We start from the raw sequence: 25,243 nt of genomic DNA, 5'->3' as shown, positions 1-25,243 counted from the left end.
GTCACCGGGGTCAAACAATCTGGATGGAAAATTACTAAGGATAATAGCAGACAATACTGGCACTCCTATTTGCCACATCTTCAATTTAAGCCTACTAGAGAGCGTGTGCCCTCAGGCCTGGAGGGAAGCTAAAGTCATTCCGCTACCCAAGAATAGTAAAGTCCCCTGTACTGGCTCAAATAGCCGACTAATCAGCCTGTTACCAACCTTTAGTAAACTTCTGGAAAAAATGGTGTTTGACCAGATATAATGCTCTTTCACAGTAAACAAATTGACAACAGAACTTCAGCATGCTTATAGGGAAGGACACTCAACAAGCACTTACACAAATGACTGATGATTGGCTGAGAGAAATTAATGATAAAATGGTTGTGGGGGCTGTCTTGTTAGACTTCAGTGCAGCTTTTGACATGGTCGATCATAGTCTGCAGCTGGAAAAACATGTGTTATCGCTTTACACCCCCTGCTATAATGCTACACAGTGGGTGTTCTTTAATGGAAGCCTCTCAAATATAATCCAGTTAGAATCAGGAATTCCCCAGGGTAGCTGTTTAGGCCCCTTGCTTTTTTCAATTTTTACTAACGACATGCCACTGACTTTGAGTAAAGCCAGAGTGTCTATGTATACATGTCAGCTACTACAGTGGCTGAAATGACTGCAACACTCAACAAAGAGCTGCAGTTAGTTTCAGAGTGGGTGGAAAGGAATAAGTTAGCCCTAAATATTTCTAAAACTAAAAGCATTGTATTAGGAACAAATCGTAAACCTCAACTTAATCCTGTAATAAATCATTTGGAAATTGAAGTTGAGATGACTAAACTGCTTGGAGTAACCCTAGATTGTAAACTGTCATGGTCAAAACATATTGATGCAGTAGTAGCTAAGATGGGGAGAAGTCTTTCTATAATAAAGCAATGCTCTGCCTTCTTAACAACACTCTCAACCAGGCAGGTCCTACAGGCCCTATTTTTGTCACACCTTGACTACTGTTCAGTCGTGTGGTCAGGTGCCGCAAAAAAAGGACTTTGCAATTGCAATTGGCGCCGAACAGGGCAGCACGGCTGGCCCTTGGATGTACACAGAGGGCTAATATTAATAATATGCATGTCAATCTCTCCTGGCTGAAAGTGGAGGAGAGACTGACCTCCTCACTACTTTTATTTATGAGAGGTATTGACATGTTGAATGCACTGAGCTGTCTGTCTAAACTACTGGTACACAGCTCGGACACCCATGCATACCCCACAAGACATACCACAAGAGGTCTCTTCACAGTCCCCCAGAACAGACTATGGGAGGCACACAGTACTACATAGAGCCATGACTACATGGAGCTCTATTCCATATCAAGTAACTGACGCAAGCAGTACAATTAGACTTAAAAACAGACAAAAAAAAACACCTTATGGAACAGCGGAGACTGTGAAGCAACACAAACATTGGCTGAGACACACGCACATACACACACACGCACACGCACGCACGCACACACACACACACACACACACACACACACACACACACACACACACACACACACACTGTTGGGGATGAATCAGAATTAGTTAGGTAACATTGATAAATAAGATGTTTTATTTACATAATAATGCTTATGTGAGATATTTGTCATTAGCATGTCTTCTTTTGGATAATATTGTTGGCAGTTTGCAGTTATCCCTTCTCTGCTAGGGCTTAGTCACTAGGGGCCCAGAGAGGGGAGAGGTCAGGCTTGTCTTCATATGTCAATGTATCTGTTAAACCATGTGATAATATGAAGAATATCAGGAGGGGAGGAGGACAGAATGGAGGCTTGTCTTCTTATGGGAATGTGTCTGTAACTATTGTATGTCCCCTCTGAGGTTGCCCTTATCTTGATTTAGTATATGACCTAGAAGGCTCACTTTCTTTTCTGATCTTATCCAGGAGGGGGTGTATTTGAGATGGGGGTATCTAGAATTGACAATTGATATATGCCATTGGATGAGGTAATGTTTTGGTCCTAAGTGGTACCAAGAACGACATAAGAACTTCGTTTAGGAGACCAAACTGAACAATAATTTATAGCTAATGCTATCTAGCTATGGGATACTCCTCTTTCAAGTAAAAGGTTCTTTGTGTAATGTTCCTAAGATCTGTTATTTGTCATGTGAGTTGAGATGGGTGTGTCTTGGCTATATATGATACTAAGAACTGTTTTGTAAGCACTCTCAGAAAATTCATTTATAGACACTGAATCGATCTGAGAGTCAAACAGGGCTATGGTGAAGCTCATATATAATTAAATATGGACTTTATAATATACTCTGACTTGTGTGTGGTTTTCTCTCTCAATGTTTAGTAATACAGGAAATTACCACGACATTTGGCGTCACGAACGTGATGTGAATCTTCACTTGGTGACCGTTCCTGACAATCTAGGTAAATAAATCGTGCACGAGGGATCCCTCAAACTTGGGAAACCACACTCTCAGGGAAACCACACTTTGGGAATGAAGCAGTTGGACCAACCCTTGATCTGAGAGGCAGCGAGCCGAGTGGATACAACATCTCGATCTGAGTTTTTTTTAAGGAAAGAGGTGAGCGAACCACACACACTTGAAGTCAAGTTTTTTAAATATGCCTCTGTTACGTATACTCTGAGTGTGAATTCCTTTGTAAGGAGTGCACCTTGGAGGTGTAAACAGGGCCGAGTCAGAGGAGAGTGATCTGTTTGCGGACTCAAAGAATGCTCGGCTCTTGGTCAGTCCCGGCACTGAATTGATCACTGTGGGAATTGGTGCAGGCTGTGGGGGTGAGGGGCCAGGGTAACTGTGTGTACTGTGTGAAACATGGTACTTGGTGAAGCCCTATTGGAAGAAGGACCTCATTCTGTGTGTCCGTGTGACTCTCTAAGTGACTCTCAGAGATGGTGAATTCCAATTATTTTAAATGTGCTAGCCAGGTATGCCCTGGGTTACTCTGTGTGAGTATTTTGTTATGGGATCACTAGATAATATTTGTAGGAGCGTTCTGTGTGAGCGGGGTAGGTTGACTCTGTGTGGGTAACCTTTCAAGTATGTTCGGATGTTCTGTGTGAACGTCTGACCAGTTCTGTGTGAACATCTGACCAATCCTGTGTGGGTGATCCTTAAAGTTCTGTGGGAGTACCTAAGATTTCCTTACGTTTTATATGGATTCTGTGAATATTTGAAAATATGATAAATTGTATGTGTGTATAATTACTAGAGATTTGATAAAGTAATGCTGAGAATATAATTAGATACAATTTAAACCACCCATTCGTAGACGTACGTAGGTTTTGAGTTGGTATCTTTAAAGGATAATTTGATAAAGATTATTAAGCACTATTAAACTAGTCTACAAAATCTGGGAAATTGAGCTCTAGAAACATGAGTCTCTGAGCAAGTTTGTAATCTGAACCAGTATAGTAGTGAGTCCTTATGAAGTTTGTTGTTTGTTATTTGCATGTTCAATTAAGCATACATATACATTGATGTTGATTAAAACTTATGATTAATGATTTGAGGTACAGTGGAATTATCATTAGGTTTGATTTATAGTTCACTTTTGAGTTTCTGAATCGATGTGGTATAATGAATGCTAACAAAGTGTTTTGTGTTTTTTCTGGGAAAATGGGTGTTTCATTGTCTCTCTTTGAAATGTTTCCTGGGACTATAATCTTGGGGAGAGTGAGTAAGATTGAGGCCATAAATTACCAAATTGAAAAGGGCCTGGAGGTTTTTGTTTTTACCTAAAGTTCTGTAAATACACACACATAAAACATTTGTTATGACTATTTGTTGGTGTTTTTAAAATACTATGTTTGATTTGTTTTTTATTTCCTTTGGGTTTGGTAAGTTTTCCATTTGTTTTAGTGCAAAGTTATCTTGAAGGGGCACACACGCACATGGAATTTTTTACGAGTTTTTTTATTTTCTACGTTTTAATTAAACACGTGAATTCTTTTGATAAAGGAATGTTCTGGGAACCCGGGATACAACATGTAGGAACTATTTGACTATTGTTTGCAATTTGTCTAATATAGTAAAAAACACTTATTTGAAAGGTTTTGTATGACCTATAACCTCTATAATGACCTTCCGTTGTGGCTTGATCACCCTCATTGGAAAGCCATTTAGATAATGAATTTATGGTCATTTGTAAGACTGATTTCAAGATAATTTGTGTAATTGATAAATATGTTTGAGTTTATAGTTCTTAGCCATATTTGTAATTTGGACCAATGTGAAGAAGGAGAGGGCATTGCTTTTAACTAAGGGTATGCTGCTTTAAGTCTATTTTCCAATGCTATGGGTTAAATAATTTTTCTTTGTGGAGTTTTTCAGTTTAGTGATTTTAATTTGATTAGGTTATTTTAAATGTTGTTTTATCTTTTGTACCAGTAGTGTTTTTTTTTATACATGACTCTCATGGAGAGATATGTGTAAAAAAATGGTGGAAGATTCAGTTATTTGAGGTTTTGAATTGAAGTTTATACACCTTGAGTGATATGTGAACGAGTGTATTGTATTGTTGTGTTTGTTTTGTTCTATTCCCGAGGGGATATAGGTCTAACTTCCTGATCCTTGGCTCTACGATAGAGTTGACAGTGAGATGGGGAGTATAAACCAATTTGAAAGAATAGTTTCAATAGAATGTGTGGATATTCTCTTTGAAATATGTTTAGATATGTGTATTAAGAATAATTGGTAAAAGCAATAATTTATCATGTAGTTAATGAACTGAACTAAACTGTTGTTCTGATCTGTTCTTTCGAGGTTATCATGAAAAGTGAAATCAGACGGTATCTTAATGCATGGAAGAGGTAATTGGACCGAGTTTAAGTCTCATAGTGTGTGTACCTCAAAACCAACCTCTAACTGGCTGAAGAAAAGTGACAAAGGCGTTGAAAAAGACACTTCCGAACCACTTCTACCGAGAGAAAGGAACCAAGCCAGAAATCAGTGTACAGTATCCAATCTAAGCTATCAACTGCTTTTCTTTCATGTTTCTCTCAGGAGTGTGAGAGTCCACGTGGAGTGGGCATGGAGAGAGAACTTTTCTTATGATGCTGGTATACTGGTTGACGAATGGACAAGGCATAATGAGTGGTAAAGGTGAGACATTGAAATTGGGACATTATCATGGGCCATCCACTTTGAACTGTAAAGCTATCTGAAGAAGAACGAAAAGGACGCCAGAAGAATCAGTGCCTGGGAGAGGGGGGTTGGTCAACTGTGCCAATAAAATTATTTTAGACTTTTGTGGAATCAGTTTGATTGAAGAGGTCTACACCATGTAAAATTATAGTAATTTAGATTAAGAATGCATTGAGATACTGATCTGTATTATAATCTTGATTTAAAAAGTTAATAGTCGAATTACATACTGAATGTTAATATGAATGTAAATTCTGCTAATATTGATGTGTGTTAAATTGAGTGTTTTACTTTGAGTGATAAGACCAATTTGAATCACTGAGGAATGTCATTCTAAATTTTGGTTGGATAAATAGTTGGATTGTTAATTATGATTTGGAATATGAATGATTTCCCTGACCTATTCTCTATTCCTGACTACATCTCTGAGCATGATGACTTAGAGGGATGACTGTCCTATATGTTGAGATGAGGCCTGTGTTTAGATACTGGTTCTCCTGTAATTTAGGGAGCATTTCTATGTTATGTTTTTATTTTCCTCAAATGGATTATTCTGTGTTATTAAACATGTGCAAGTTTTTCTTGTGGAATAAAGGTTGTAAACTTAGTTTCAGTAGGGAAAAAGCTTACATATAAGCTAAGGTATTTGACATTAAAGGGATTATATTTTTTATTTTCTTTTAAATATTGAGTATGTAGTTAATGTTCTGATTCTCCAGAAGGGACAATGTCCCTTGAGAGGGGAATGTTGGGGATGAATCAGAATTAGTTAGGTAACATTGATAAATAAGATGTTTCATTTACATAATAATGCTTATGTGAGATATTTATCATTAGGATGTCTTCTTTTGGATAATACTGTTGGTAGTTTGCAATTATCCCTTCTCTGCTAGGGCTTAGTCACTAGGGGCCCAGAGAGGGGAGAGGTCAGGCTTGTCTTCATATGTCAATGTATCTGTTAAACCATGTGATACTATGAAGAATATCAGAAGGGGAGGAGGACAGAATGGAGGCTTGTCTTCTTATGGGAATGTGTCTGTAACTATTGTATGTCCCCTCTGTTTTCTCAGCAGCAGCTCTAAGCGGCGTGTCAGAGGCGGTCTCGTTGCAAAACAAGGCCGTCGCCGAAACAAAGACGGTCTTGCGGAGTTGTTCTGCCAAGTTATTTGAGAAAGGAAAGAGAGGAAGGCTCCACATCAGTAGGCTCAGTTGAGTATCTTACCTAGTTATTTTCAGATTATCTCCTTTTGCTCTTGCAACTATGTATGTTTTCTATACCTGTTCGCTCCTCTCCCTGTAGGCTTTACAAACGCTCCACACCCCTTTGCTGCAACCCTTCTAATTTAGTGTATCCTGCGCGCACAACACGTGTGGAATTCCTGGTCTCTGGCACCGTTTGGAACTGCCGATCTGAGGTCAAGAACGCCAAGTTCATCTTAGCCTATGATGCCCTTCACTTGACAAGTCCCTTGACTTTTTGGACCTGACGGAGACTTGGATCACACCAGAGAACCCTGCCACTCCAGCTGCTGTCTCTTCATCGGACTACGTTTTATCTCATAGAGCATATGGTCATCACGGTGGTGGCACAGGGCTACTAATTTCTAGATTTTCTCTCTCACCTGTTAATCTCCTCATTTGAATTCCATGCTGTCACTGTCACTTCTCCACTCAAGCTCAACATTGTAGTCATCTATCACCCACCAGATACCCTTGGAGATTTGCTGAATGAACTTGACACCTTGATAAGCTCATTTTCTGAGGATGGTTCACCACTCTTCGTACCTGGTGACTTCAACCTCCCGATGTCTGCCTTTCGATTAATTTCTTTGCAACTCTCTTTTCCTCTCCTTGCCTCTTTTGACCTTACCTTTTCCCAGTCGCCTCCCGCTCACAAGGCAGGCAATATGCTTGACCTCATCTTTACTAGAGTCTGTTCACCTACTAACCTCACTGCAACCCCCCTCCAGGTCTCTGATCACTACTTTGTTTCCTTTTCGGTCTTCCACGCCTCCATCCCTAGCCACTCAGCCCCTACCCAAAATTGTAATGTGCCCTTGCAATCTTCACTCTCTCTCTCCCACTATTCTCTCCTCTTCTATCATCTCTCCCTTCAACTAAATCCTTCTCCCTCCTGTCTCCTGATTCTGCAAATTTGACCCTACTCTCACTTTCCACATTCTATGAGACGTAATGTCCCCTCTCCTCCCGGCAGGCTCGGTCCTACCATCCTGCTCCGTGACTCATTACTAGCTTATAGAACAGGGCTGCGGGCAGCTGAGCGAAAATGGAGGAAAACTCCATTTCCGGAGGACCTATCATCCTTTCACTCCCTCCTTTCTACCTTCTCTTCCTCTGTATCCACTGCTAAAGCCACTTTCTATCATTCTAAATTTAAAGAATCTGCCTCTAACCCTAGGAAACTCTTTTCCACCTTCTCCTCCCTCCTTAACCTCCTTAATCCTCCACCACCTCCAGGTTGACGAAATCAGCTCCTCATTCTCTTAACCTATTGAGTCCACTGGTCCCACACAGAACTACCCTATGCCTTGACCTCTTTCTACTCTCTCTCCAGATGAAATCCTGCGACTAGTAAGGTCTGGCCACCTGACACCCTCCTCCCCTCTCCAGACCATCTCTGGAGGCCTTCTCCCATTCCTCACTTCCATCATCAACTCATCCCTGACAACTGGCTGCATCCCCTCTGACTTCAAAATGGCCAGAGTCGCTCCCATCCTAAAGAAACCAACACTCGACTCCTCTGACGTAAAAAACTCCAGACCGGTATCCCTTCTTTCTTTTCTTTCCAAAACACTTGAGCGTGCTGTCTCTGACCATCTCTCACAACGATCTTCTTGACCCTAACCGGTCAGGCTTCAAGACGGGTCACTCAACCGGGACTGCTCTTCTCTGTGTCACAGAGGCTCTCCGGACTGCCAAAGCTGACTCTCTCTCCTCTGTTCTCATTCTCCAAGATCTGCCTTCAACATCGTGAACCATCAGATTCTCCTCTCCACCCTCTTAGGGCTGGGCATCTCAGGTTCTGCACACTCATGGATTGCATCCTACCGGGCAAGTCGCTCCTACCAGGTGACGTAGAGAGAATCTGTGTCTGCACCACGTATTCTCACTTCCTCTTCCAAGATGGGGTAGCAGTCAGACGTCTTTGTCCTTCGTCTTGTCGTGTCCCATGTATATATCTTTTTATATATTTTTCTTCGCATATCTTTTTCAAATATTCTTCTAAACCTCAACTTCAAAATACTCTCCTGCTACCCGCCTCACACAATGTGGTGTGGATCTGCTTTTTTTCTAAAGTATTTTTCTTTACCTCTGAATCGGAATCCCCCAACAGAAGCTAGCCAGCTAACTAGCGACTAGCTAGTAGTCAGCTAACCACTGCTAGCGGTAATCAGCTACCTTTAGAGAGTTCTCGCTAGTTTGTACAACGCGATTCAAACCAGAGCATTCAGGACCTATTTTCTCTCCATATCCCTGGATTCCTACTGCAAGCTCTGAACCTTCTCACCAGGATCATCGCAGCTAGCTGACTACTCATGGCTAATGTCTCTGTCCCGAAGCAAGCACCAATTAGCCTGGAGTTAGCCCATGCTAGGCCCATCTCCCGGCTAGCTGAAGAGGTCCATCAGCCACTCCTGGGCTACAATACCTATTTTGCCAACTGGCCTGGACCCCTTTTACTGCCGGTTCTTCACGACTGGACTACTGATGTAATCTGCTCGAGGGGGTTACTCAACTGGCTCAACTGGCTCTTACGTCGCGAAGTCCCCTGAATGCCCATCTCCTAGCCTGCTAGCCGTGGCCCGCTAGCTGTCTAGAGCATATCGGACTGTTGCTAATAGGTCCATCGGCCAATTTCTCGTGCCACTATTCCTATTTTGCCAATCGGCCTGGGCCCCTTTTACTACACAAAGCCCTGCTTATCCATCGTGACTGGACTACCGACGTAATCTGCCCGAGGGCTTTTTTCCAACAGGACCCTCCGTCGCGACGTCCCCTGAATGCCCATCTGCTAGCCGCGGCCCGCTAGCTGTCTAGAGCATATTGGACTGTTAGCTGAATAGATCCATTTGCCAACTGGACTGGACCCCTCTGCTACTCGGAACCCTACTAATCCATCACAACTGGTCTATCGACGGAACCGCACGAGGCGGCTAAAACAGACTTTCCTCCATCGCGACGTCTCTCTAAGGCCCTTCTGCTAGCTTTCTAGCCCCGGCCTACTAGCTGTCTGAATCGCCGTGTCTCCAGCCAGCCCAACCATTCACTGGACCCTTATGATCACTCAGCTACCGCATGCCTCTCGATAATGTCAATATGCCTTGTCCATTAGTGTTCTGGTTAGTGATTCTTGTTTTATTTCACTGTAGAGCCTCTAGCCCTGCTCAATATACATTAACCAACCATTTAGTTCCACCTCCCACATATGCGATGACATCACCTGGTTTAAATGTTTCTAGAGACAATATCTCTCTCATCATCACTCAATTGCTAGGTTTACCTCCACTGTACTCACATCCTACCATACCTTTGTATGTACATTATGCCTTGAATCTATTCTATTGTGCCCAGAAACCTGCTCCTTTTACTCTCTGTTCCAAACGTACTAGACGACCAGTTCTTATAGCCTTTAGCTGTACCCTTATCCTACTCCTCCTCTGTTCCTCTGGTGATGTAGAGCTTAATCCAGGACCTGCAGTGCCTAGCTCCACTCTTATTCCCCAGGTGCTCTCATTTGTTGACTTCCGTAACTGTAAAAGCCTTGGTTTCATGCATGTTAAAACCTCTTGGTGTTAGGGGGCAGTATTTTCATTTTTGGAAAAAAAACATTCCCATTTTAAACGGGATATTTTGTCAGGAAAATATGCTAGAATATGCATATAATTGACAGCTTTGGATAGAAAACACTCTAACGTTTCCAAAACTGTAAAGATATTGTCTGTGAGTATAACAGAACTGATGTTGCAGGCGAAAGCCTGAGAAAAATCCAATCCGGAAGTGCCCCAGGTTTTGAAAGCGCTGTGTTCCAATGACTCCCTATTCAGCTGTGAATGTACCATCAACGAGCTTACGCTTTCTACGTATCCCCCAAGGTGTCTACAGCATTGTGACGTAGTTTTACGCATTTCTGTTGAAGAATAGCCGTAGGCTGCCACATTGCGTAAGTGGTCACATGGTGGCTCCGAGAGAGATTCTTGCATAAAATACAGAGGTAGCCATTACTCCAATCGGTCCTAGTGACAAACGAATTGTCCCGACGGATATTATCGAATAGATATTAGAAAAACACCTTGAGGATGGATTCTAAACAACGTTTGCCATGTTTCTGTCGATATTATGGAGCTAATTTTGAATATTTTTCGGCGTTGTGGTGACCGCAATTTCCGGGCGATTTTTCAGCCAAACGTGAAGAACAAATGGAGCTATTTCGCCTACAAAAATAATCTTTTGGGAAAAAATGAACTTTGGCTGTCTACCTGGGAGTCTCGTGAGTAAAAACATCCGAAGTTCATCAAAGGTAAACAATTTAATTTGATTGCTTTTCTGATTTCCGTGACAAGGTTGCCTGGTGCTAGCAAGGCATAATGCTATGCTAGGCTATGACAAACTTACACAAATGCTTGTCTAGCGTTGGCTGTAAAGCATATTTTGAAATCTGAGATGACAGGGTGATTAACAAAAGGCTAAGCTGTGTTCCAATATATTTCACTTGTGATTTTCATGAATAGGAAGATTTTCTAGGAAGATTTATGTCCGTTGCGTTATGCTGATTAGTGTCAGATGATGACAATGGTCCCGTTCACGGGATGGGGTGTCATTACAGGTTAACATTAGAAGCCTCCTTCCAAAGTTTGTTTTATTCACTGCTTTAGCACACTTTGCCAAGCCGGATGTCTTAGCCGTGTCTGAATCCTGGCTTAGAAAGACCACCAATACCACTGAAATTTCCATCCCTAACTATAACATTTTACTCCAAAAGGGGCGGAAATGCAATCTACTGCAGAGATAGCCTGCAGAGTTATGTCCTACTATCCAGGTCTGTACCCAAACAATTCAAGTTTCTACTTTTAAAAATCCACCTTTCCAGAAACAAGTCTCTCACCGTTGCCGCTTGCTAAAGATCACCTTCTGAATGCCCCCCATCTATCTTCAGAGCTCGTGCTGCTAGGTGAACTAAACTGGGACATGCTTAACACCCCGGCCATCCTACAATCTAAGCTTGATGCCCTCAATCCCACACAAATTATTAATGAACCTACCAGGTACAACCCCAAATCCTTAAACACGGGCACCCTCATAGATATCATCCTAACGAACCTGCCCTCCAAATACACCTCTGCTGTTTTCAACCAAGATCTCAGGGGTCAATGCCTCATTGCCTGCATCCGTAATGGGTCTGTAGTCAAACGACCACCCCTCATCACTGTCAAACACTCCCTAAAACACTTCAGTGAGCAGGCCTTTCTAATCGACCTGGCCGGGGTATCCTGGAATGATATTGACCTCATCCCGTCAGTAGACGATAACGGGTTATTCTTTAAAAGTGCCTTCCTCACCATCTTAAATAAGCATGCTCCAGTCAAAGAATTTAGAACCAGGAACAGATATAGCCCTTGGTTCACTGCAGACCTGACTGCCCTTGACCAGCACAAAAACATTCTGAGGCATACTGCATTAGCATCGAATAGTCCACGTGATATGCAACTTTTCAGGGAAGTTAGGAACCAATATACACAGGCAGTTAGGAAAGCAAAGGCTAGTTTTTTCAAACAGAAATTTGCATCCTGTAGCACATACTCAAAAAAGTTATGGGACACTGTAAAGTCCATGGAAAATAATAGCACCTCCTCCCAGCTGCCCACTGCACTGAGGCTAGGAAACACTGTCAGCACCGATAAATCCACTATAATTGAGAATTTCAATAAGCATTTTTCTACGGCTGGCCATGCTTTCCACCTGGCTACCCCTACCCCGGTCAACTGTCCGGCACAACCCACAGCAACTCACCCAAGCCTCCCCCATTCTCCTTCACCCAAATCCAGATAGCTGATGTTCTGAAAGAGCTGCAAAATCTGGACCCCTACAAATCAGCTGGGCTAGACATTCTGGACCCTCTCTTTCTAAAATTATCTGCCGAAATTGTTGCAACCCCTATTACTAGTCTGTTCAATCTCTCTTTCGTATCGTCTGAGATTCCCAAAGATTGGAAAGCTGCCATGATCATCCCCCTCTTCAAAGGGGAAACACTCTAGACCCAAACTGCTACAGGCCTATATCTATCCTACCCTGCCTTTCTAAGGTCTTCGAAAGCCATTTAGAATCCCACCGTACCTTCTCCGCTATGCAATCTGGTTTCCGAGCTGGTCATGGCTGCACCTCAGCCACGCTCAAGGTCCTATACGATATCATAACCACCATCAATAAGAGACATTACTGTGCAGCCGTATTCATCGACCTGGCCAAGGCTTTCGACTCTGTCAATCACCGTATTCTTATCGGCAGATTAAACAGCCTTGGTTTCTCAAATTATTCTCTCGCCTGGTTCACCAACTACATCTCTGATAGAGTTCAGTGTGTCAAATTGGAGGGCCTGTTGTCTGGACCTCTGGCAGTCTCTATGGGGGTGCCACAGGGTTCAATTCTCTGGCCGACTCTCTTCTCTGTATACATCAATGATGTCGCTCTTGCTGCTGGTGATTCTCTGATCCACCTCTACGCAGACGACACCATTCTGTATACTGGCCGTCCTTTGGACACTGTGTTAACTGACCTCCAGATGAGCTTTAATGCCATACAACTCTCCTCCTGTTGCCATCAACTGCTCTTAATTGCAAGTAAAACTAAATGCATGCTCTTCAACCGATCGCTGCCTGCACCTGCCCGCCTGTCCAGCATCACTACTCTGGACGGTTCTGACTTAGAATATGTGGACAACTACAAATACCTAGGTGTCTGGTTCGACTGTAAACTCTCCTTCCAGACTCACATTAAGCATCTCCAATCCAAAATTAAATCTAGAATCAGCTTCCTATTTTGCAACAAAGCATCCTTCACTCATGCTGCCAAACATACCCTCGTAAAACTGACCATCCTACCAATCCTCGATTTCGGCGATGTCATCTACAAAATAGCCTCCAACACTTAACTCAACAAATTGGATGCAGTCTATCACAGTGCCATCCGTTTTGTCACCAAAGCCCCATATACTACCCACCATTGCGACCTGTATGCTCTCTTTGGCTGGCCCTCGCTTCATACTCGTTGCCAAACCCACTGGCTCCTGGTCATCTACAAGTCTTTGCTAGGTAAAGCGCCGCCCTATCTCAGCTCACTGGTCACCATAGCAGCACCCACCCGTAGCACGCGCTCCAGCAGGTATATCTCACTAGTCACCCCCAAAGCCAATTCCTCCTTTGGCCGCCTTTCCTTCCAGTTCTCTGCTGCCAATGACTGGAACGAACTGCAAAGATCACTGAAGCTGGAGACTCATATCTCCCTCACTAGCTTTAAGCACCAGCTGTCAGAGCAGCTCACAGATCACTGCACCTGTACATAGCCCATCTGTAATATAGCCCATCCAACTACTTCATCCCGATACTGTATTTATTTATTTATCTTGCTCCTTTGCACCCCAATATCTCTACTTGCACATTCATCTTCTGCATGTCAATCACTCCAGTGTTTAATTGGTATATTGTAATTACTTCGCTACCATGGCCTATTTATTGCCTTACCTCCCTTATCTTACCTAATATGCACACACTATATATAGATTTTTTTCTACTGTATTATTGACTGTATGTTTGTTTATTCCATGTGTAGCTCCTATGGCCTATTTATTGCCTACCTCCTCATGCCTTTTGCACACACTGTATATAGACTTTCCTTTCTCTACTGTGCCATTGACTTGTTTGTGTAATTGGCTTGTTTATTGTTTACTCCATGTCTAACTCTGTGTTGTTGTATGTGTCGAACTGCTTTGCTTTATTCTTGGCCAGGTCGCAGTTGTAAATAAGAACTTGTTCTCAACTAGCCTACCTGGTTAAATAAAGGTGAAATTTAAAAAATATATAATAATAATTAAAAATACTGGTGTCCCCCAGGGCTCGGTTCTAGTTCTAGACCCCTTCCTCTTCTCTCTGTACATCAAGTCACTCGACTCTGTCATATCCTGACATGGTCTCTCCTATCATTGCTATGCGGATGACACTCAACTACTTTTCTCCTTCCCCACTTCTGACACCCAGGTGGAGACACGCATCTTTGCGTGCCTGGCAGATATCTTAGCTTGGATGTCAGCCCACCACCTCAAGCTTCACCTCAACAAGACAGAGCTGCTCTTCCTCCCGGGGAAGGCCTGCCCGCTCAAAGACCTCTCCATCTCAGTTGGCAATGCCACGGTGTCCCCCTCCCAGAGTGCAAAAACCTTGGCAGAGAACACTGTGTCGTTCTCTGCAGACATCAAAGCAGTGACTAGCACCTGCAGGTTCATGCTCTAAAACATCCGTAGAGTACGACCCTACCTCACACAGGAAGCGGCGTAGGTCCTAATCCATGTTAATATGTAGTTACTATGACTGAGATGTGGTTGTCCCACCTAGCTATCTTAAGATGAATGCACTAACTGGATTAAAGCATCTGCTAAATTACCCAAAATGTCAATGTAAATGTAAGACCAGGCTCTTTTGACTAAAATACCTCTTCATACCCAGAAAATGGTGGATAACATGCTGGGGCCTGCAGCTGGGGGCTGTCGTGAGAGAGACAGGGTTGTGATCTCTCCACCAGTCTATGCCGGCCGTATTTCAGAACCTCTCATCCCCATTTTAACAAGTCAGTCGCTCCTCGCCCGGGGAATGCCTAAAACAGATGCAGCTGTCTGTTGGTCGGTGGAGGACTTTCTGCAGGGAGCGAGGGGAGGCTTGGTTGTGTTAGGGTGAGCCTGGCAGAGAGGGATGCAGTGGGATGCAGACCAGCCACAGCAGCACTGGGGTGGAGAGGAGAGGGAGCCATTGCAACGTCCAGGCAGCCAGGCAGTCAAGCTCCTGACCCAGGACCCAGGGCAGGGCAGACTCATAGACTCACACAGACACACAATCTGGCCTCACACACATAATGAAAATGAAATATGGAACAGAGCACTGGCAAAGACACCAGTGGAGGATCTGGATCAGCAGAGCTGACTTCGACAGCCAAGACAAGGCCCTGGGGAAGAGACCGCTGAATTACAGTAGTAGGAGTCTATGGTTTTACCCTGTCAGAACAGGGACCTGTGTTAGCCTACATGTTGAAACCACACTATTTTCAGCCTTTAAGAGGTCATTTTACCCTTATACTCTCCTTGCTTGAAACCATTTGAAACCATACGGTAATATTGAAATAAATAAATAAAAGAGAGGTATAACGCATAACTCTCATAACTCTCCAGCCCTATATTTCACCCTATCTTCAGCCCCACCATCACCCGCCAGCAGAAAAGTTGCCATTTAAAAATACACACACCCTTCTCATGTGCCTATCCTTGTCATGTAAAGAGAAAGAGCAGCTCAATGGAATTCCAGCCATAAAAGCAGCTTTATTTTAGCATCCATCTGAAATGTGTAATCACATTCAACGTTTTCTATGGCTCAAATCTGGGTTTTCCTTCTTTCAGCGTAAAACCTGGATCGTGTATGAGGCGCACCGTATTCAGTGACAAGGTCCAAGCCTTTCACATTAAGCTCATGATTCATAGGTAGGGCTCAGTCTTTCCACTGTTAAGAGACAAAGGGGTATCCTAAAGAGACCTCGTTTAGCCTCTATGCATCGGTCAGACACAGTTTACAGTGCACACTACACTAATACTGTTGTACTCACTCCCATGATGAAGACTCTTTATGAAGACATACATCTGTTAACAAGTAGAGATATCCTGACTATAATATATGTAGGAATATGTAACAGTCCTTTACAGAGGACAGGCTTTTCCTCTGTGTTATACAGAGGGGAGAAACAGCACCTGAAATAACACATTTCTTGGTAGGTAGAGTCAGTAGCACATGCACTGAAGATCACGACAAGTTCAAACAGTTCCGACCAAATTTTTCTGTTTCAAGGAAAATACAGGAAGCCGTAGAAGAAGCCATAGAAGAAGCCACAAAGTTTTTCAGCAGCCATCTTTAGCAGTAATATTGACCAAAAGAGCAGCTTCCAGCTCATTCTCTCATTCTCTTTATTTACTCTTTGCTTCCTTATGTCAAAGACCCCAAATAACACATTTGTCACTTTACAATACTTATAGAGATATCCCTACACCCTATGTAAGATTTTCCTCTACTGTACTGTAGAAATACCACATCAACTCAACCAGAGTAGATAGTAGCATATGGATACCGCGTCCAGTAACAAAAAGCCATTAGACAACAAGGGTGGATTTGAGGATTTGTCCCATGGATCTGAGTGAGATGTGTGTGAGCCCGGTAGAATTTAAGGCAACCCATGGACAGTATCAACTAAAGCACCTGTGTAGAGAGAAGAACTTAGCAGTGTTCTCAGTCTGCTAAAGTAATGCACTGTGGGCTCCAAAATTACTGCCACTCCTGACTGGCAATGCACAAACAATACTTAAACAAATATAAACAATATAATTTTAGAGATAAACTCAAAATACCAACATGTGAGAAATACTGTACTTTATTAATGTTTCAATGGAACCAAACAAAATCATACAATTATTTAAAACAAAACACATTTCACCAAAATCAAGGTTTCATAATTATTGGCACTCCTCATTTAGTACATAACGCATCCACCTCTGGCAAGGATAACAGCATGGAGTCTTTTCCTGTAATGTTTGACAAGGTTAAGGAACACATTTGGAGGGATTTTGGACCATTCCTCTATGCAGATCCTTTCAAGATCCTTCACATTCTTGGGTTTGTGCTTATCAACTGCCCTCTTCAACTCAGCCCACAGGTTTTTGATTGGATTGAGGTCTGGCGGCTGAGATGGCCATGGCAGAACATTGATTTTGTTGTCACAGAACCATTTCTGTGTGGATCTCTGTTTTGGGTCATTGTCTTGTTGGAAAGTCCACCTACGGCCAAGTCCCAGCCTTCTGGCAGAGGCAACCAGATTGTCAGCCAAAAATGCCTGATACTTGGTGGAATTCATTATGCCATCAATCTTAACCAGTTTCCCTGGACCTCTGGAATTAAAACAGCCCCACCACCATATTTCACCGTGGGTATGAGGTGCCTCTCCTAGTATGCATCTCTGTTTCGACGCCAAACATGCCGATGCTGTATCTGACCAAAACGTTCAATTTTGGTTTCATCTGACCGGAGCACCTTCTTCCAGTCATAATTTAAATTACGTTTGGCAAACTCCAAGCGTTTGCGTCTGTGTCTTGGGGTCAGACAGGGCTTTCTTCTGGCAACCCTTCCAAAGAGCCTGTGGTTGTGGAGGTGGCGTTTGAACCTGGTGACTCCAAGACGCCACCAAGGCCTGCAATTCTTTACAGTGATTCTTGGGGATTTTGTTGCTTCTCTCACCATCCTCCTCCCTATACTGGGGGGCAAAATGCATTTGCGTCCTCAACCCGTGAGGTTTTCAACTGCTCCATATCTTTTAATTTTTTTTATAATTGCCCTGACAGTACTCAAAGGTATATTCAATTGTTTGTGGATCTTCTTGTAGCCATTACCAGATTTATGAAGGTCTATGACCATCTGTCTCTTTTGAACGGCCAGTTCTTTTGTTTTCTTCATGGTTGGATGACAAAGGGATATTACCAAATTTCTATACCTTAGTGAAACAGGAAGTGATGTAATGGCTCAATATAGTTTCTTAAGACTTAAGGTTACTTAAATATGTGGAATTTAATTCCTGGTTTAATTTTGTGAGATGTTATTTACAATAATCTTTAAGGGTGCCATTAATTGTGAAACCTTAATTTTTTATTAAATCAATAAATTATTTTGGTGGGTTCCATTGAAACATTAATAAAGTACAGTATTTCTCATGTTGGTATTTTGAGTTTCTCTCTATAATCATATTGTTTATATTTTTTAGTATTGTTTGTGCATTGCCAGTCAGGGGTGCCAGTAATTTTGGAGCCCACTGTATGTAATACATCTATACCATTTAGCAAAGCCTTTTATCCAAAGTGACTTACAGTCATGCGTGCATACAATGTTACGTATGGGTTGCCCCGGGAATCAAACCCACCGTCCTGGCGTTGCAAGCGCCCTGCTCTACCAACTGAGCTAAAGGGACTGTAGAAGTAGAATATGGTTTACTACTCTCTCACTGACAGAGATAGATGTCTCTCTAGCTCTGAGAATACCTTCATGCCGGATGGTTCTCGTGCTGCTATGAAACCTGGCACCATTCCGTTCATTTTCTTACGAGCCGTAAGAGATCACAGTGGGCCACATGCCAAGAGTCATTCAACATCATTCATTTCACAGTTTATGTTGCGCTATCTAATCAAGTGTGTAGTGCAATTCCACAGTTGTGTTTTTAACCAAAAGTGCATTGCATATAACCCAGTTTCACAGCCCTGAGGCGGCTGATTGGAGCCAAGGCATCACAGCTGTAGGAAGACCAATCTTAATACAAAGCAAGACTCTGAGCACAGAGACCACAGAACAGACCAAGTGTTTAGCCAACTAAGCTCTCCTACATTCAGCATGCAGCCTGCCTGTCTCACAGTAAGCACAGGGACTTAATAGGGACCAATACAAGCAGGCTTTACTGACATTTTTAACCGATGACTACTGGATATCTGCCAAATACTTTTTTCAACTATCTAGGGCCATTTTGAAGAAAGAAGATGTTCAGATTCTGACATTCTCTAATATTCTGATACTCAACTCACTGCCTGACTAACAGTATGAGCTCTGAGACATGGACCTAAAGTAAATGTCACCGTGTTTGCTGAGCTATAAAGTCTGACTGATATATCATCAAAGTGGGTCAGGAACATGAACCAGAAGCATGCAGAGACACCTTAGGTCAGAGGTCAGATTGAGAGCTAGGTTGTTTATCATATTGATCCGGGATGGACCACACAAAACACATGTGTTTAGCCCGACTAATAGAAAGAGTAGGGGATCAATATTTATTTATTCAACCTGTATTTAGCCAGGTAAATCATTGAGAACGAATTATCTACTGCAATAATACAGGGATTGTCACTGAGCCTAATTTAGGTCAAACCTGTCTGTGTCTACAGTGTGTATTTAGGACTGTAGAGCTATAGGGGTATGAGTGGGCAGGATGCCAAGCTCTCCAGGATCTGCAGTGGGAAACTCTACTTATCTATTGGTGTGTGTGGTACACATAAATAAACACACATACTCCTGCATTATACGCCCCAGCACCACCTCTCATCACACTAGGAAATCGCGCCCACCCATCCGCGCACACACACATACACACTTACACACACTCTGTGCTTATTAAAAACAGCAACACAGAGTTCAGCACACAGTGCAGGACAGGTCTGCTTTCTGTTGAGCAGGACCACAGGAAACAGACAAGGCAGAAACAGACCTGGGCTCTACTCTATGCAACATGTCTATAGGATAAATCTGATTGAGCTCAAAGAGAATGCAGCCATAAGCCTCTGCAGACACCTTGCGAAATAACAGAGTCAAAGTTTAACCATACAAAGTAAAGAGATGCCTGCTGCAAACTGACTCCAGCTCCACACAGAGGGCAGAATAAACAGAGCCTTTGGTTACAGCTACAGTAGGAGATGTGATGTTATTGTACGCAAGCAAAAAGGGCCAAGGCAGGAAAAGCAGATGTTTCAGTGTCTATGTCATCAGTCTACTTTGGTCTCCTCAATATAATTTATGACAGCATCTCACTGCTACTATGGGATGTGCTCTGACCTGCTGAATATATTCCCTAGGTGAGTATACACAGAAATCAGGCCTCAATACGTTCCCTGGTAGTGAGAGAGAGAGAGAGTACAGAATGGTCCCTGGTTGGTTTAGCTCACAATGTGTAGCAGATGGCGAAGTTACTGTATGAAATGCCTAGGCTTTCTGGGGAAGTGGTGTTGGCGTTAGCGTCGGTTCAAATCCAGGGTCCGCCTTGGACAGAGATGGACCGTGTTATACAGAAGTAAACTTACTGGGCAACTCACTGCAGGGTATCAGAGACAGAGAGCCAAAAAGGACCCAGACACATAGAGTAAAGTACAGTACACACTGCAGTTCATACCACACCCACAGACCACAGCAGTATAAGCTACAGTAGAGTACAGTAGAGTATAGTAGAGTACAGTCCAATACAGTAGAGTACAGTAGAGCAGTCCAGTCCAGAAAGTCTAGTCCACACTACTGTCCATACCACAACAGTATAAGCTTCAGTACAGTCCAGTCCAGTACAGCGCAGTACAGTATAGTAGAGTACAGTACAGTGCACACTGCAGTCCATACCACACCCACAGACCACAGACCAGCTGCATGAATACTGAGTGAGATCCCACCCCGGCCACATAAAAGCGGACCACTCCCTCCATGGGGTCAGCTAGTCACCACACTGCCCAGAGATCTATCGGCTGGAGGGCTGAAGGTCTGGTGAGAACACTGGCCCCTGTGATAAATCACAATTTCACTGGTATTAAAAGTAGAAATTAGTCTAAGCTAATATGAGATCAGAGGGACTCTTTATCTTGATTAAATCTTAATATAGTAAAGATCTCCACTGGATTACAGTGCATGGGGGAAAAAAATGTGGTTGAGAGCGCAGCAAATTGGGTTGAAGGGAGACTCAGAGGCAAGCATGAGTTCCTAGAGCGCAACTTGGAAAGGGTTCACTCAGAATTATGGCTTAAAATCATATTGGAAAAACATTTCTAAGAGTTAAATCCTGATGAAATAAGAAGTCAAATGTATCCAGCTGCACACTGGACACAAAGCCAGTCAATATAACAGGTTTACACAGGGACTTATGTCTCTCCAATTTCTAGCCACAGGTGTATTTTAGAGATGCATATAAAAAAATACAGTTAAAGGAACAAATATGTCCATCATGATCCTTCATTGGGATCCCAGATCCCAGATCCTGGACTCAGAACCCAATCAACCCAGTCACCCCAACCTGACCTCTGTTTCACTCCTTATGGAAAGATAACAGTGTTATACTCTGCTGCCCTCTGCTGGTTATGTGTAATTGATTAAATGTTAATAAAAAAAACTGTATCTTGTGTTTGGATGCAGTTGATTTTGAGAACTCTATTGGGGCTGTGTTTTTTTCGTGTTTGAAAGTTTGTGTGGAATGATGGCAACATTTCATCTCAATGAATTAAACTTAGCTTTTCTTCTCTGATTCCATCCATCCTGTCACTGTTCTGTTCTATTCCGAGTGGTTTGGCAGGAGTACACAGGCCTGGCCAGGCCACTGGTAAATGAGTTAAGTGTCCTACCTGACACCTCCCTGCCACACAGATGGAAGTCTCGTTCTGGCCGCACGGCGTCCCATCGATGACCCTATCCGACTGACGCACGTAGAAGCGGAAGCCGATCGCACGACAGTTGAGCTCACAACGCTGGTCCCCTGAAACTGTGACAGAGGAGACACATAAACAAATGATTTGATATGATTTATGAGTACAAAACATTATCTCTCTCTAGTAGGGTGCCTGGCAGGGCTGTAAATGTACATTGTTCAATGTAGGTGGACAAGCTGGGTAGACTGCTGCATTAGAATTGTGATGTCGTGCAGTAAAGTGTTGTTGTTTTCTTCCATTGAGCCATGCTGCCATCTAGCATCTGATGTGAGGAGTGGTCTTTTTTTACATTTATTTTTATTTCACCTTTATTTAACAAGGCAAGAAGACATTCTTATTTTCAATGACAGCCTATGAACAGTGGGTTAACTGCCTGCTCAGTGGCAGAATGACAGATTTGTACCTTGTTAGCTCAGGGATTTGAACTTGCAACCTTTCGGTTACTAGTCCAACACTCTAACCACTAGGAAAGCTAAATTCCTAATAAATCCAAGGGATCAAGGGAAGTTAACAGGTTATTTTCTCTTCTCTGGTGATCCATTAGTGGTAATTAGAACCACAGATCTCTGGATGGTGTCTCTTGTGTGGGAGGGAGGCAGATGCCCTCCAGGCCTGGAAACCACTGGGAGTTGGCAGGCAGTGGGGTGAATGTAACGTCAGGTTTGTAATCCACCTGCACTTGGACTTCACTCAGATGTTTTGTCCATTAGCTCATGAGGTTTACAAGGACAGCTATGCTAAAAGTGTTGTAATTGCATGTTCATGTGTTTGAGATAGCGAACTTGACTTGTCCTCATCAACTAAACTGAAGTTATTTGAGCTTTAATCAAGTCATACGTCTGCTGTAAATGCCATTCACTCCAACAGAGAGAAGAAAAACATAACATGTTCATCAGTATCCTAAAAGTAATTGTCTATCCTTGAGGTGTTTTGACTGTTGCTTGGATACTTAAGACACCTAGATCTCCAAACAGCTATCTGGCAGCTCAGGACATTCATCAAAATGGCTGAGACAGGTGACATACTGTGGTGCTTACATCACCTCACACCTTGGGTAATATTGTCCAACACCAAGGCAATATGAAAAACATGACGAGACCCACCCATACCTTCATTGAAAGGCTCCCACTTGTACAGTCGACCCATGAAGGGATAGCTGTTGTAGGAAGAACACTGCACCGCTCTGATGTGTCTACTGGCTGGAGGACAGGCCTGGACAGACATATAGACATATAGACAGACAGAAAGAGAGTGAGTATGTGTCCCGCGGCCTACTAAGTCCAGACATGGCCACATTCTCCCCAAAGGTAAATTCAAATCAAATCAAAGTTTATTTGTCATGTGCACCGAATACAACAACCTGTGAAATGCTTACTAACCAATGGTGCGGGAAAAAAAGGTATATGTGTGTGTGTGTGTGTGTGTGTGTGTATGTGTGTGTGTGTGTGTGTGTGTGTGTGTGTGTGTGTGTGTGTGTGTGTGTGTGTGTGTGTGTGTGTGTGTGTGTGTGTGTGTGTGTGTGTGTGTGTGTGTGTGTGTGTGTGTGTGTGTGTGTGTGTAGGTAAGTAAAGAAATAAAACAACAGTGAAAATAAATTTGAAAAAAGAGTAGCAAGGCTATATACAGACACCTGTTAGTCAGGCTTATTGAGGTAGTATGTACATGTAGGTATTGTTAAAGTGACTATGCATACATGATGAACAGAGTAGCAGGAGCGTAAAAAGAGGGGTTGGCGGATGATGGGACACAATGCAGATATCCCAGTTAGCCAATGTGTGGGAGCACTGGTTGGTCGGGCCAATTTAGGTAGTATGTACATGAATGTATAGTTAAAGTGACTATGCATATAAGATTAACAGAGAGTAGCAGCAGCGTAAAAGAGGGGTTGGGGGGGCACACAATGCAAATAGTCCGGGTAACCATTTGGTTACCTGTTCAGGAGTCTTATGGCTCGGGGGTAAAAACTTTTGAGAAGCCTTTTTGTCCTAGACTTGGCTCTCCGGTACCGCTTGCCATGCGGTAGTAGAGAGAACAGTCTATGACTGGGGTGGCTGGGGTCTTTGACAATTTTTAGGGCCTTCCTCTGACACCGCCTGGTGTAGAGGTCCTGGATGACAGGCAGCTTTTCCCCAGTGATGCACTGGGCCATATGTACTACCCTCTGTAGTGCCTTGCGGTCGGAGGCCGAGTAGTTGCCGTACCAGGCAGTGATGCAACCGGTCAGGATGCTCTCGATGTTGCAGCTGTAGAACCTTTGAGGATCTCAGGACCCATGCCAAATCTTTATAGTTTCTAGAGGGGGAATAGGCTTTGTCGTACCCTCTTCACTTTGCATTTGGTAATGCACTGGTGTTTCAATGTCCTTTATAATAATAGAGACTAGAGAGAAATAGACAGGAGCACAAAATGTATTGTCTTTTACATTTTTAAAAATCATTTTAAAAATGCTTGCTGTTTGGGGTTTTAGGCTGGGTTTCTGTACAGCACTTTGAGATATCAGCTGATGTAAGAAGGGCTATATAAATACATTTGATTTGATTCACGACTGTCTTGGTCTGTTTGGACCAATCTAGTTTGTTGTTGATGTGGACACCAAGGAATTTGAAGCTCTCAGCCTGCTCCACTACAGCCCCGTCGATGAGAATGGGGACGTGCTTGGTGCTCCTTTTCCTGTAGTCCACAATCATCTCCTTAGTCTTGGTTACGTTGAGGGATAGGTTGTTATTCTGGCACCACCCGGCCAGATCTCTGACCTCCTCCCTATAGGCTGTCTCGTCGTTGTTGGTGATCAGGCCTACCACTGTTGTGTCGTCAGCAAACTTAATGATGGTGTTGGAGTCGTGCCTGGCCATGCAGTCGTGGGTGAACAGGGAGTACAGGAGGGGACTGAGCACGCACCTCTGGGGAGCTCCAGTGTTGAGGATCAGCATGGCAGATGTGTTGCTATCTACCCTCACCACCTGGGGGCGGCCTGTCAGGAAGTCCAGGATCCAGTTGCAGAGGGAGGTGTTTAGTCCCAGGATCCTTAGCTTGGTGATGAGCTTTGAGGGTACAGTGGTGTTGAACGCTGAGCTGTAGTCAATGAATAGCATACTCACATAGGTGTTCCTTTTGTCCAGGTGGGAAAGGGCAGTGTGGAGTGCAAGAGATTGTATCATCTGTGGATCTGTTTGGTATGCAAATTGGTGTGGGTCTAGGGTTTCTGGGATAATGGTGTTGATGTGAGCCATTACCAGCCTTTCAGAGCACTTCATGGCTAAGGACGTGAGTGCTACGGGTCTGTAGTAATTTAGGCAGGTTGCCTTTGTGTTCTTGGGCACAGGGACTATGGTTGTCTGCTTTAAGCATGTTGGTATTACAGACTCAATCAGGGACATGTTAAAAATGTCGGTGAAGACACCTGCCAGTTGGTCAGCACATGCCCGGAGCACACGTCCTGGTAATCCGTCTGGCCCCGCAGCCTTGTGTATGTTGACCTGTTTAAAGGTCTTACTCACGTCGGCTACGGAAAGCGTGATCACACAGTCGTCCGGAACAGCTGATGCTCTCATGCAT

General features: G+C 43.3%; 1 protein-coding gene across 1 annotated transcript in view; it reads right to left on the bottom strand.

The window, feature by feature from the left end:
- Positions 1–25,243, bottom strand: part of LOC139412229 (thrombospondin type-1 domain-containing protein 4-like) — a 60,478-nt gene that overhangs the window by 29,330 nt on the left and 5,905 nt on the right. Inside the window, exons 5-6 of the mRNA XM_071159055.1 lie at positions 22,798–22,900; positions 21,605–21,741 (exon numbers count right to left, since the gene is read on the bottom strand). Of these exons, the coding sequence (XP_071015156.1) occupies positions 21,605–21,741; positions 22,798–22,900 (240 nt within the window). The remainder of the gene's footprint in view (positions 1–21,604; positions 21,742–22,797; positions 22,901–25,243) is intronic.

Source organism: Oncorhynchus clarkii, chromosome 6, assembly GCF_045791955.1.
Source record: "Oncorhynchus clarkii lewisi isolate Uvic-CL-2024 chromosome 6, UVic_Ocla_1.0, whole genome shotgun sequence".
NCBI lineage: Eukaryota > Metazoa > Chordata > Actinopteri > Salmoniformes > Salmonidae > Oncorhynchus > Oncorhynchus clarkii.
Note: the sequence above shows the minus strand (reverse complement) of the source record. Positions and strands in the feature narration are given on the sequence as shown.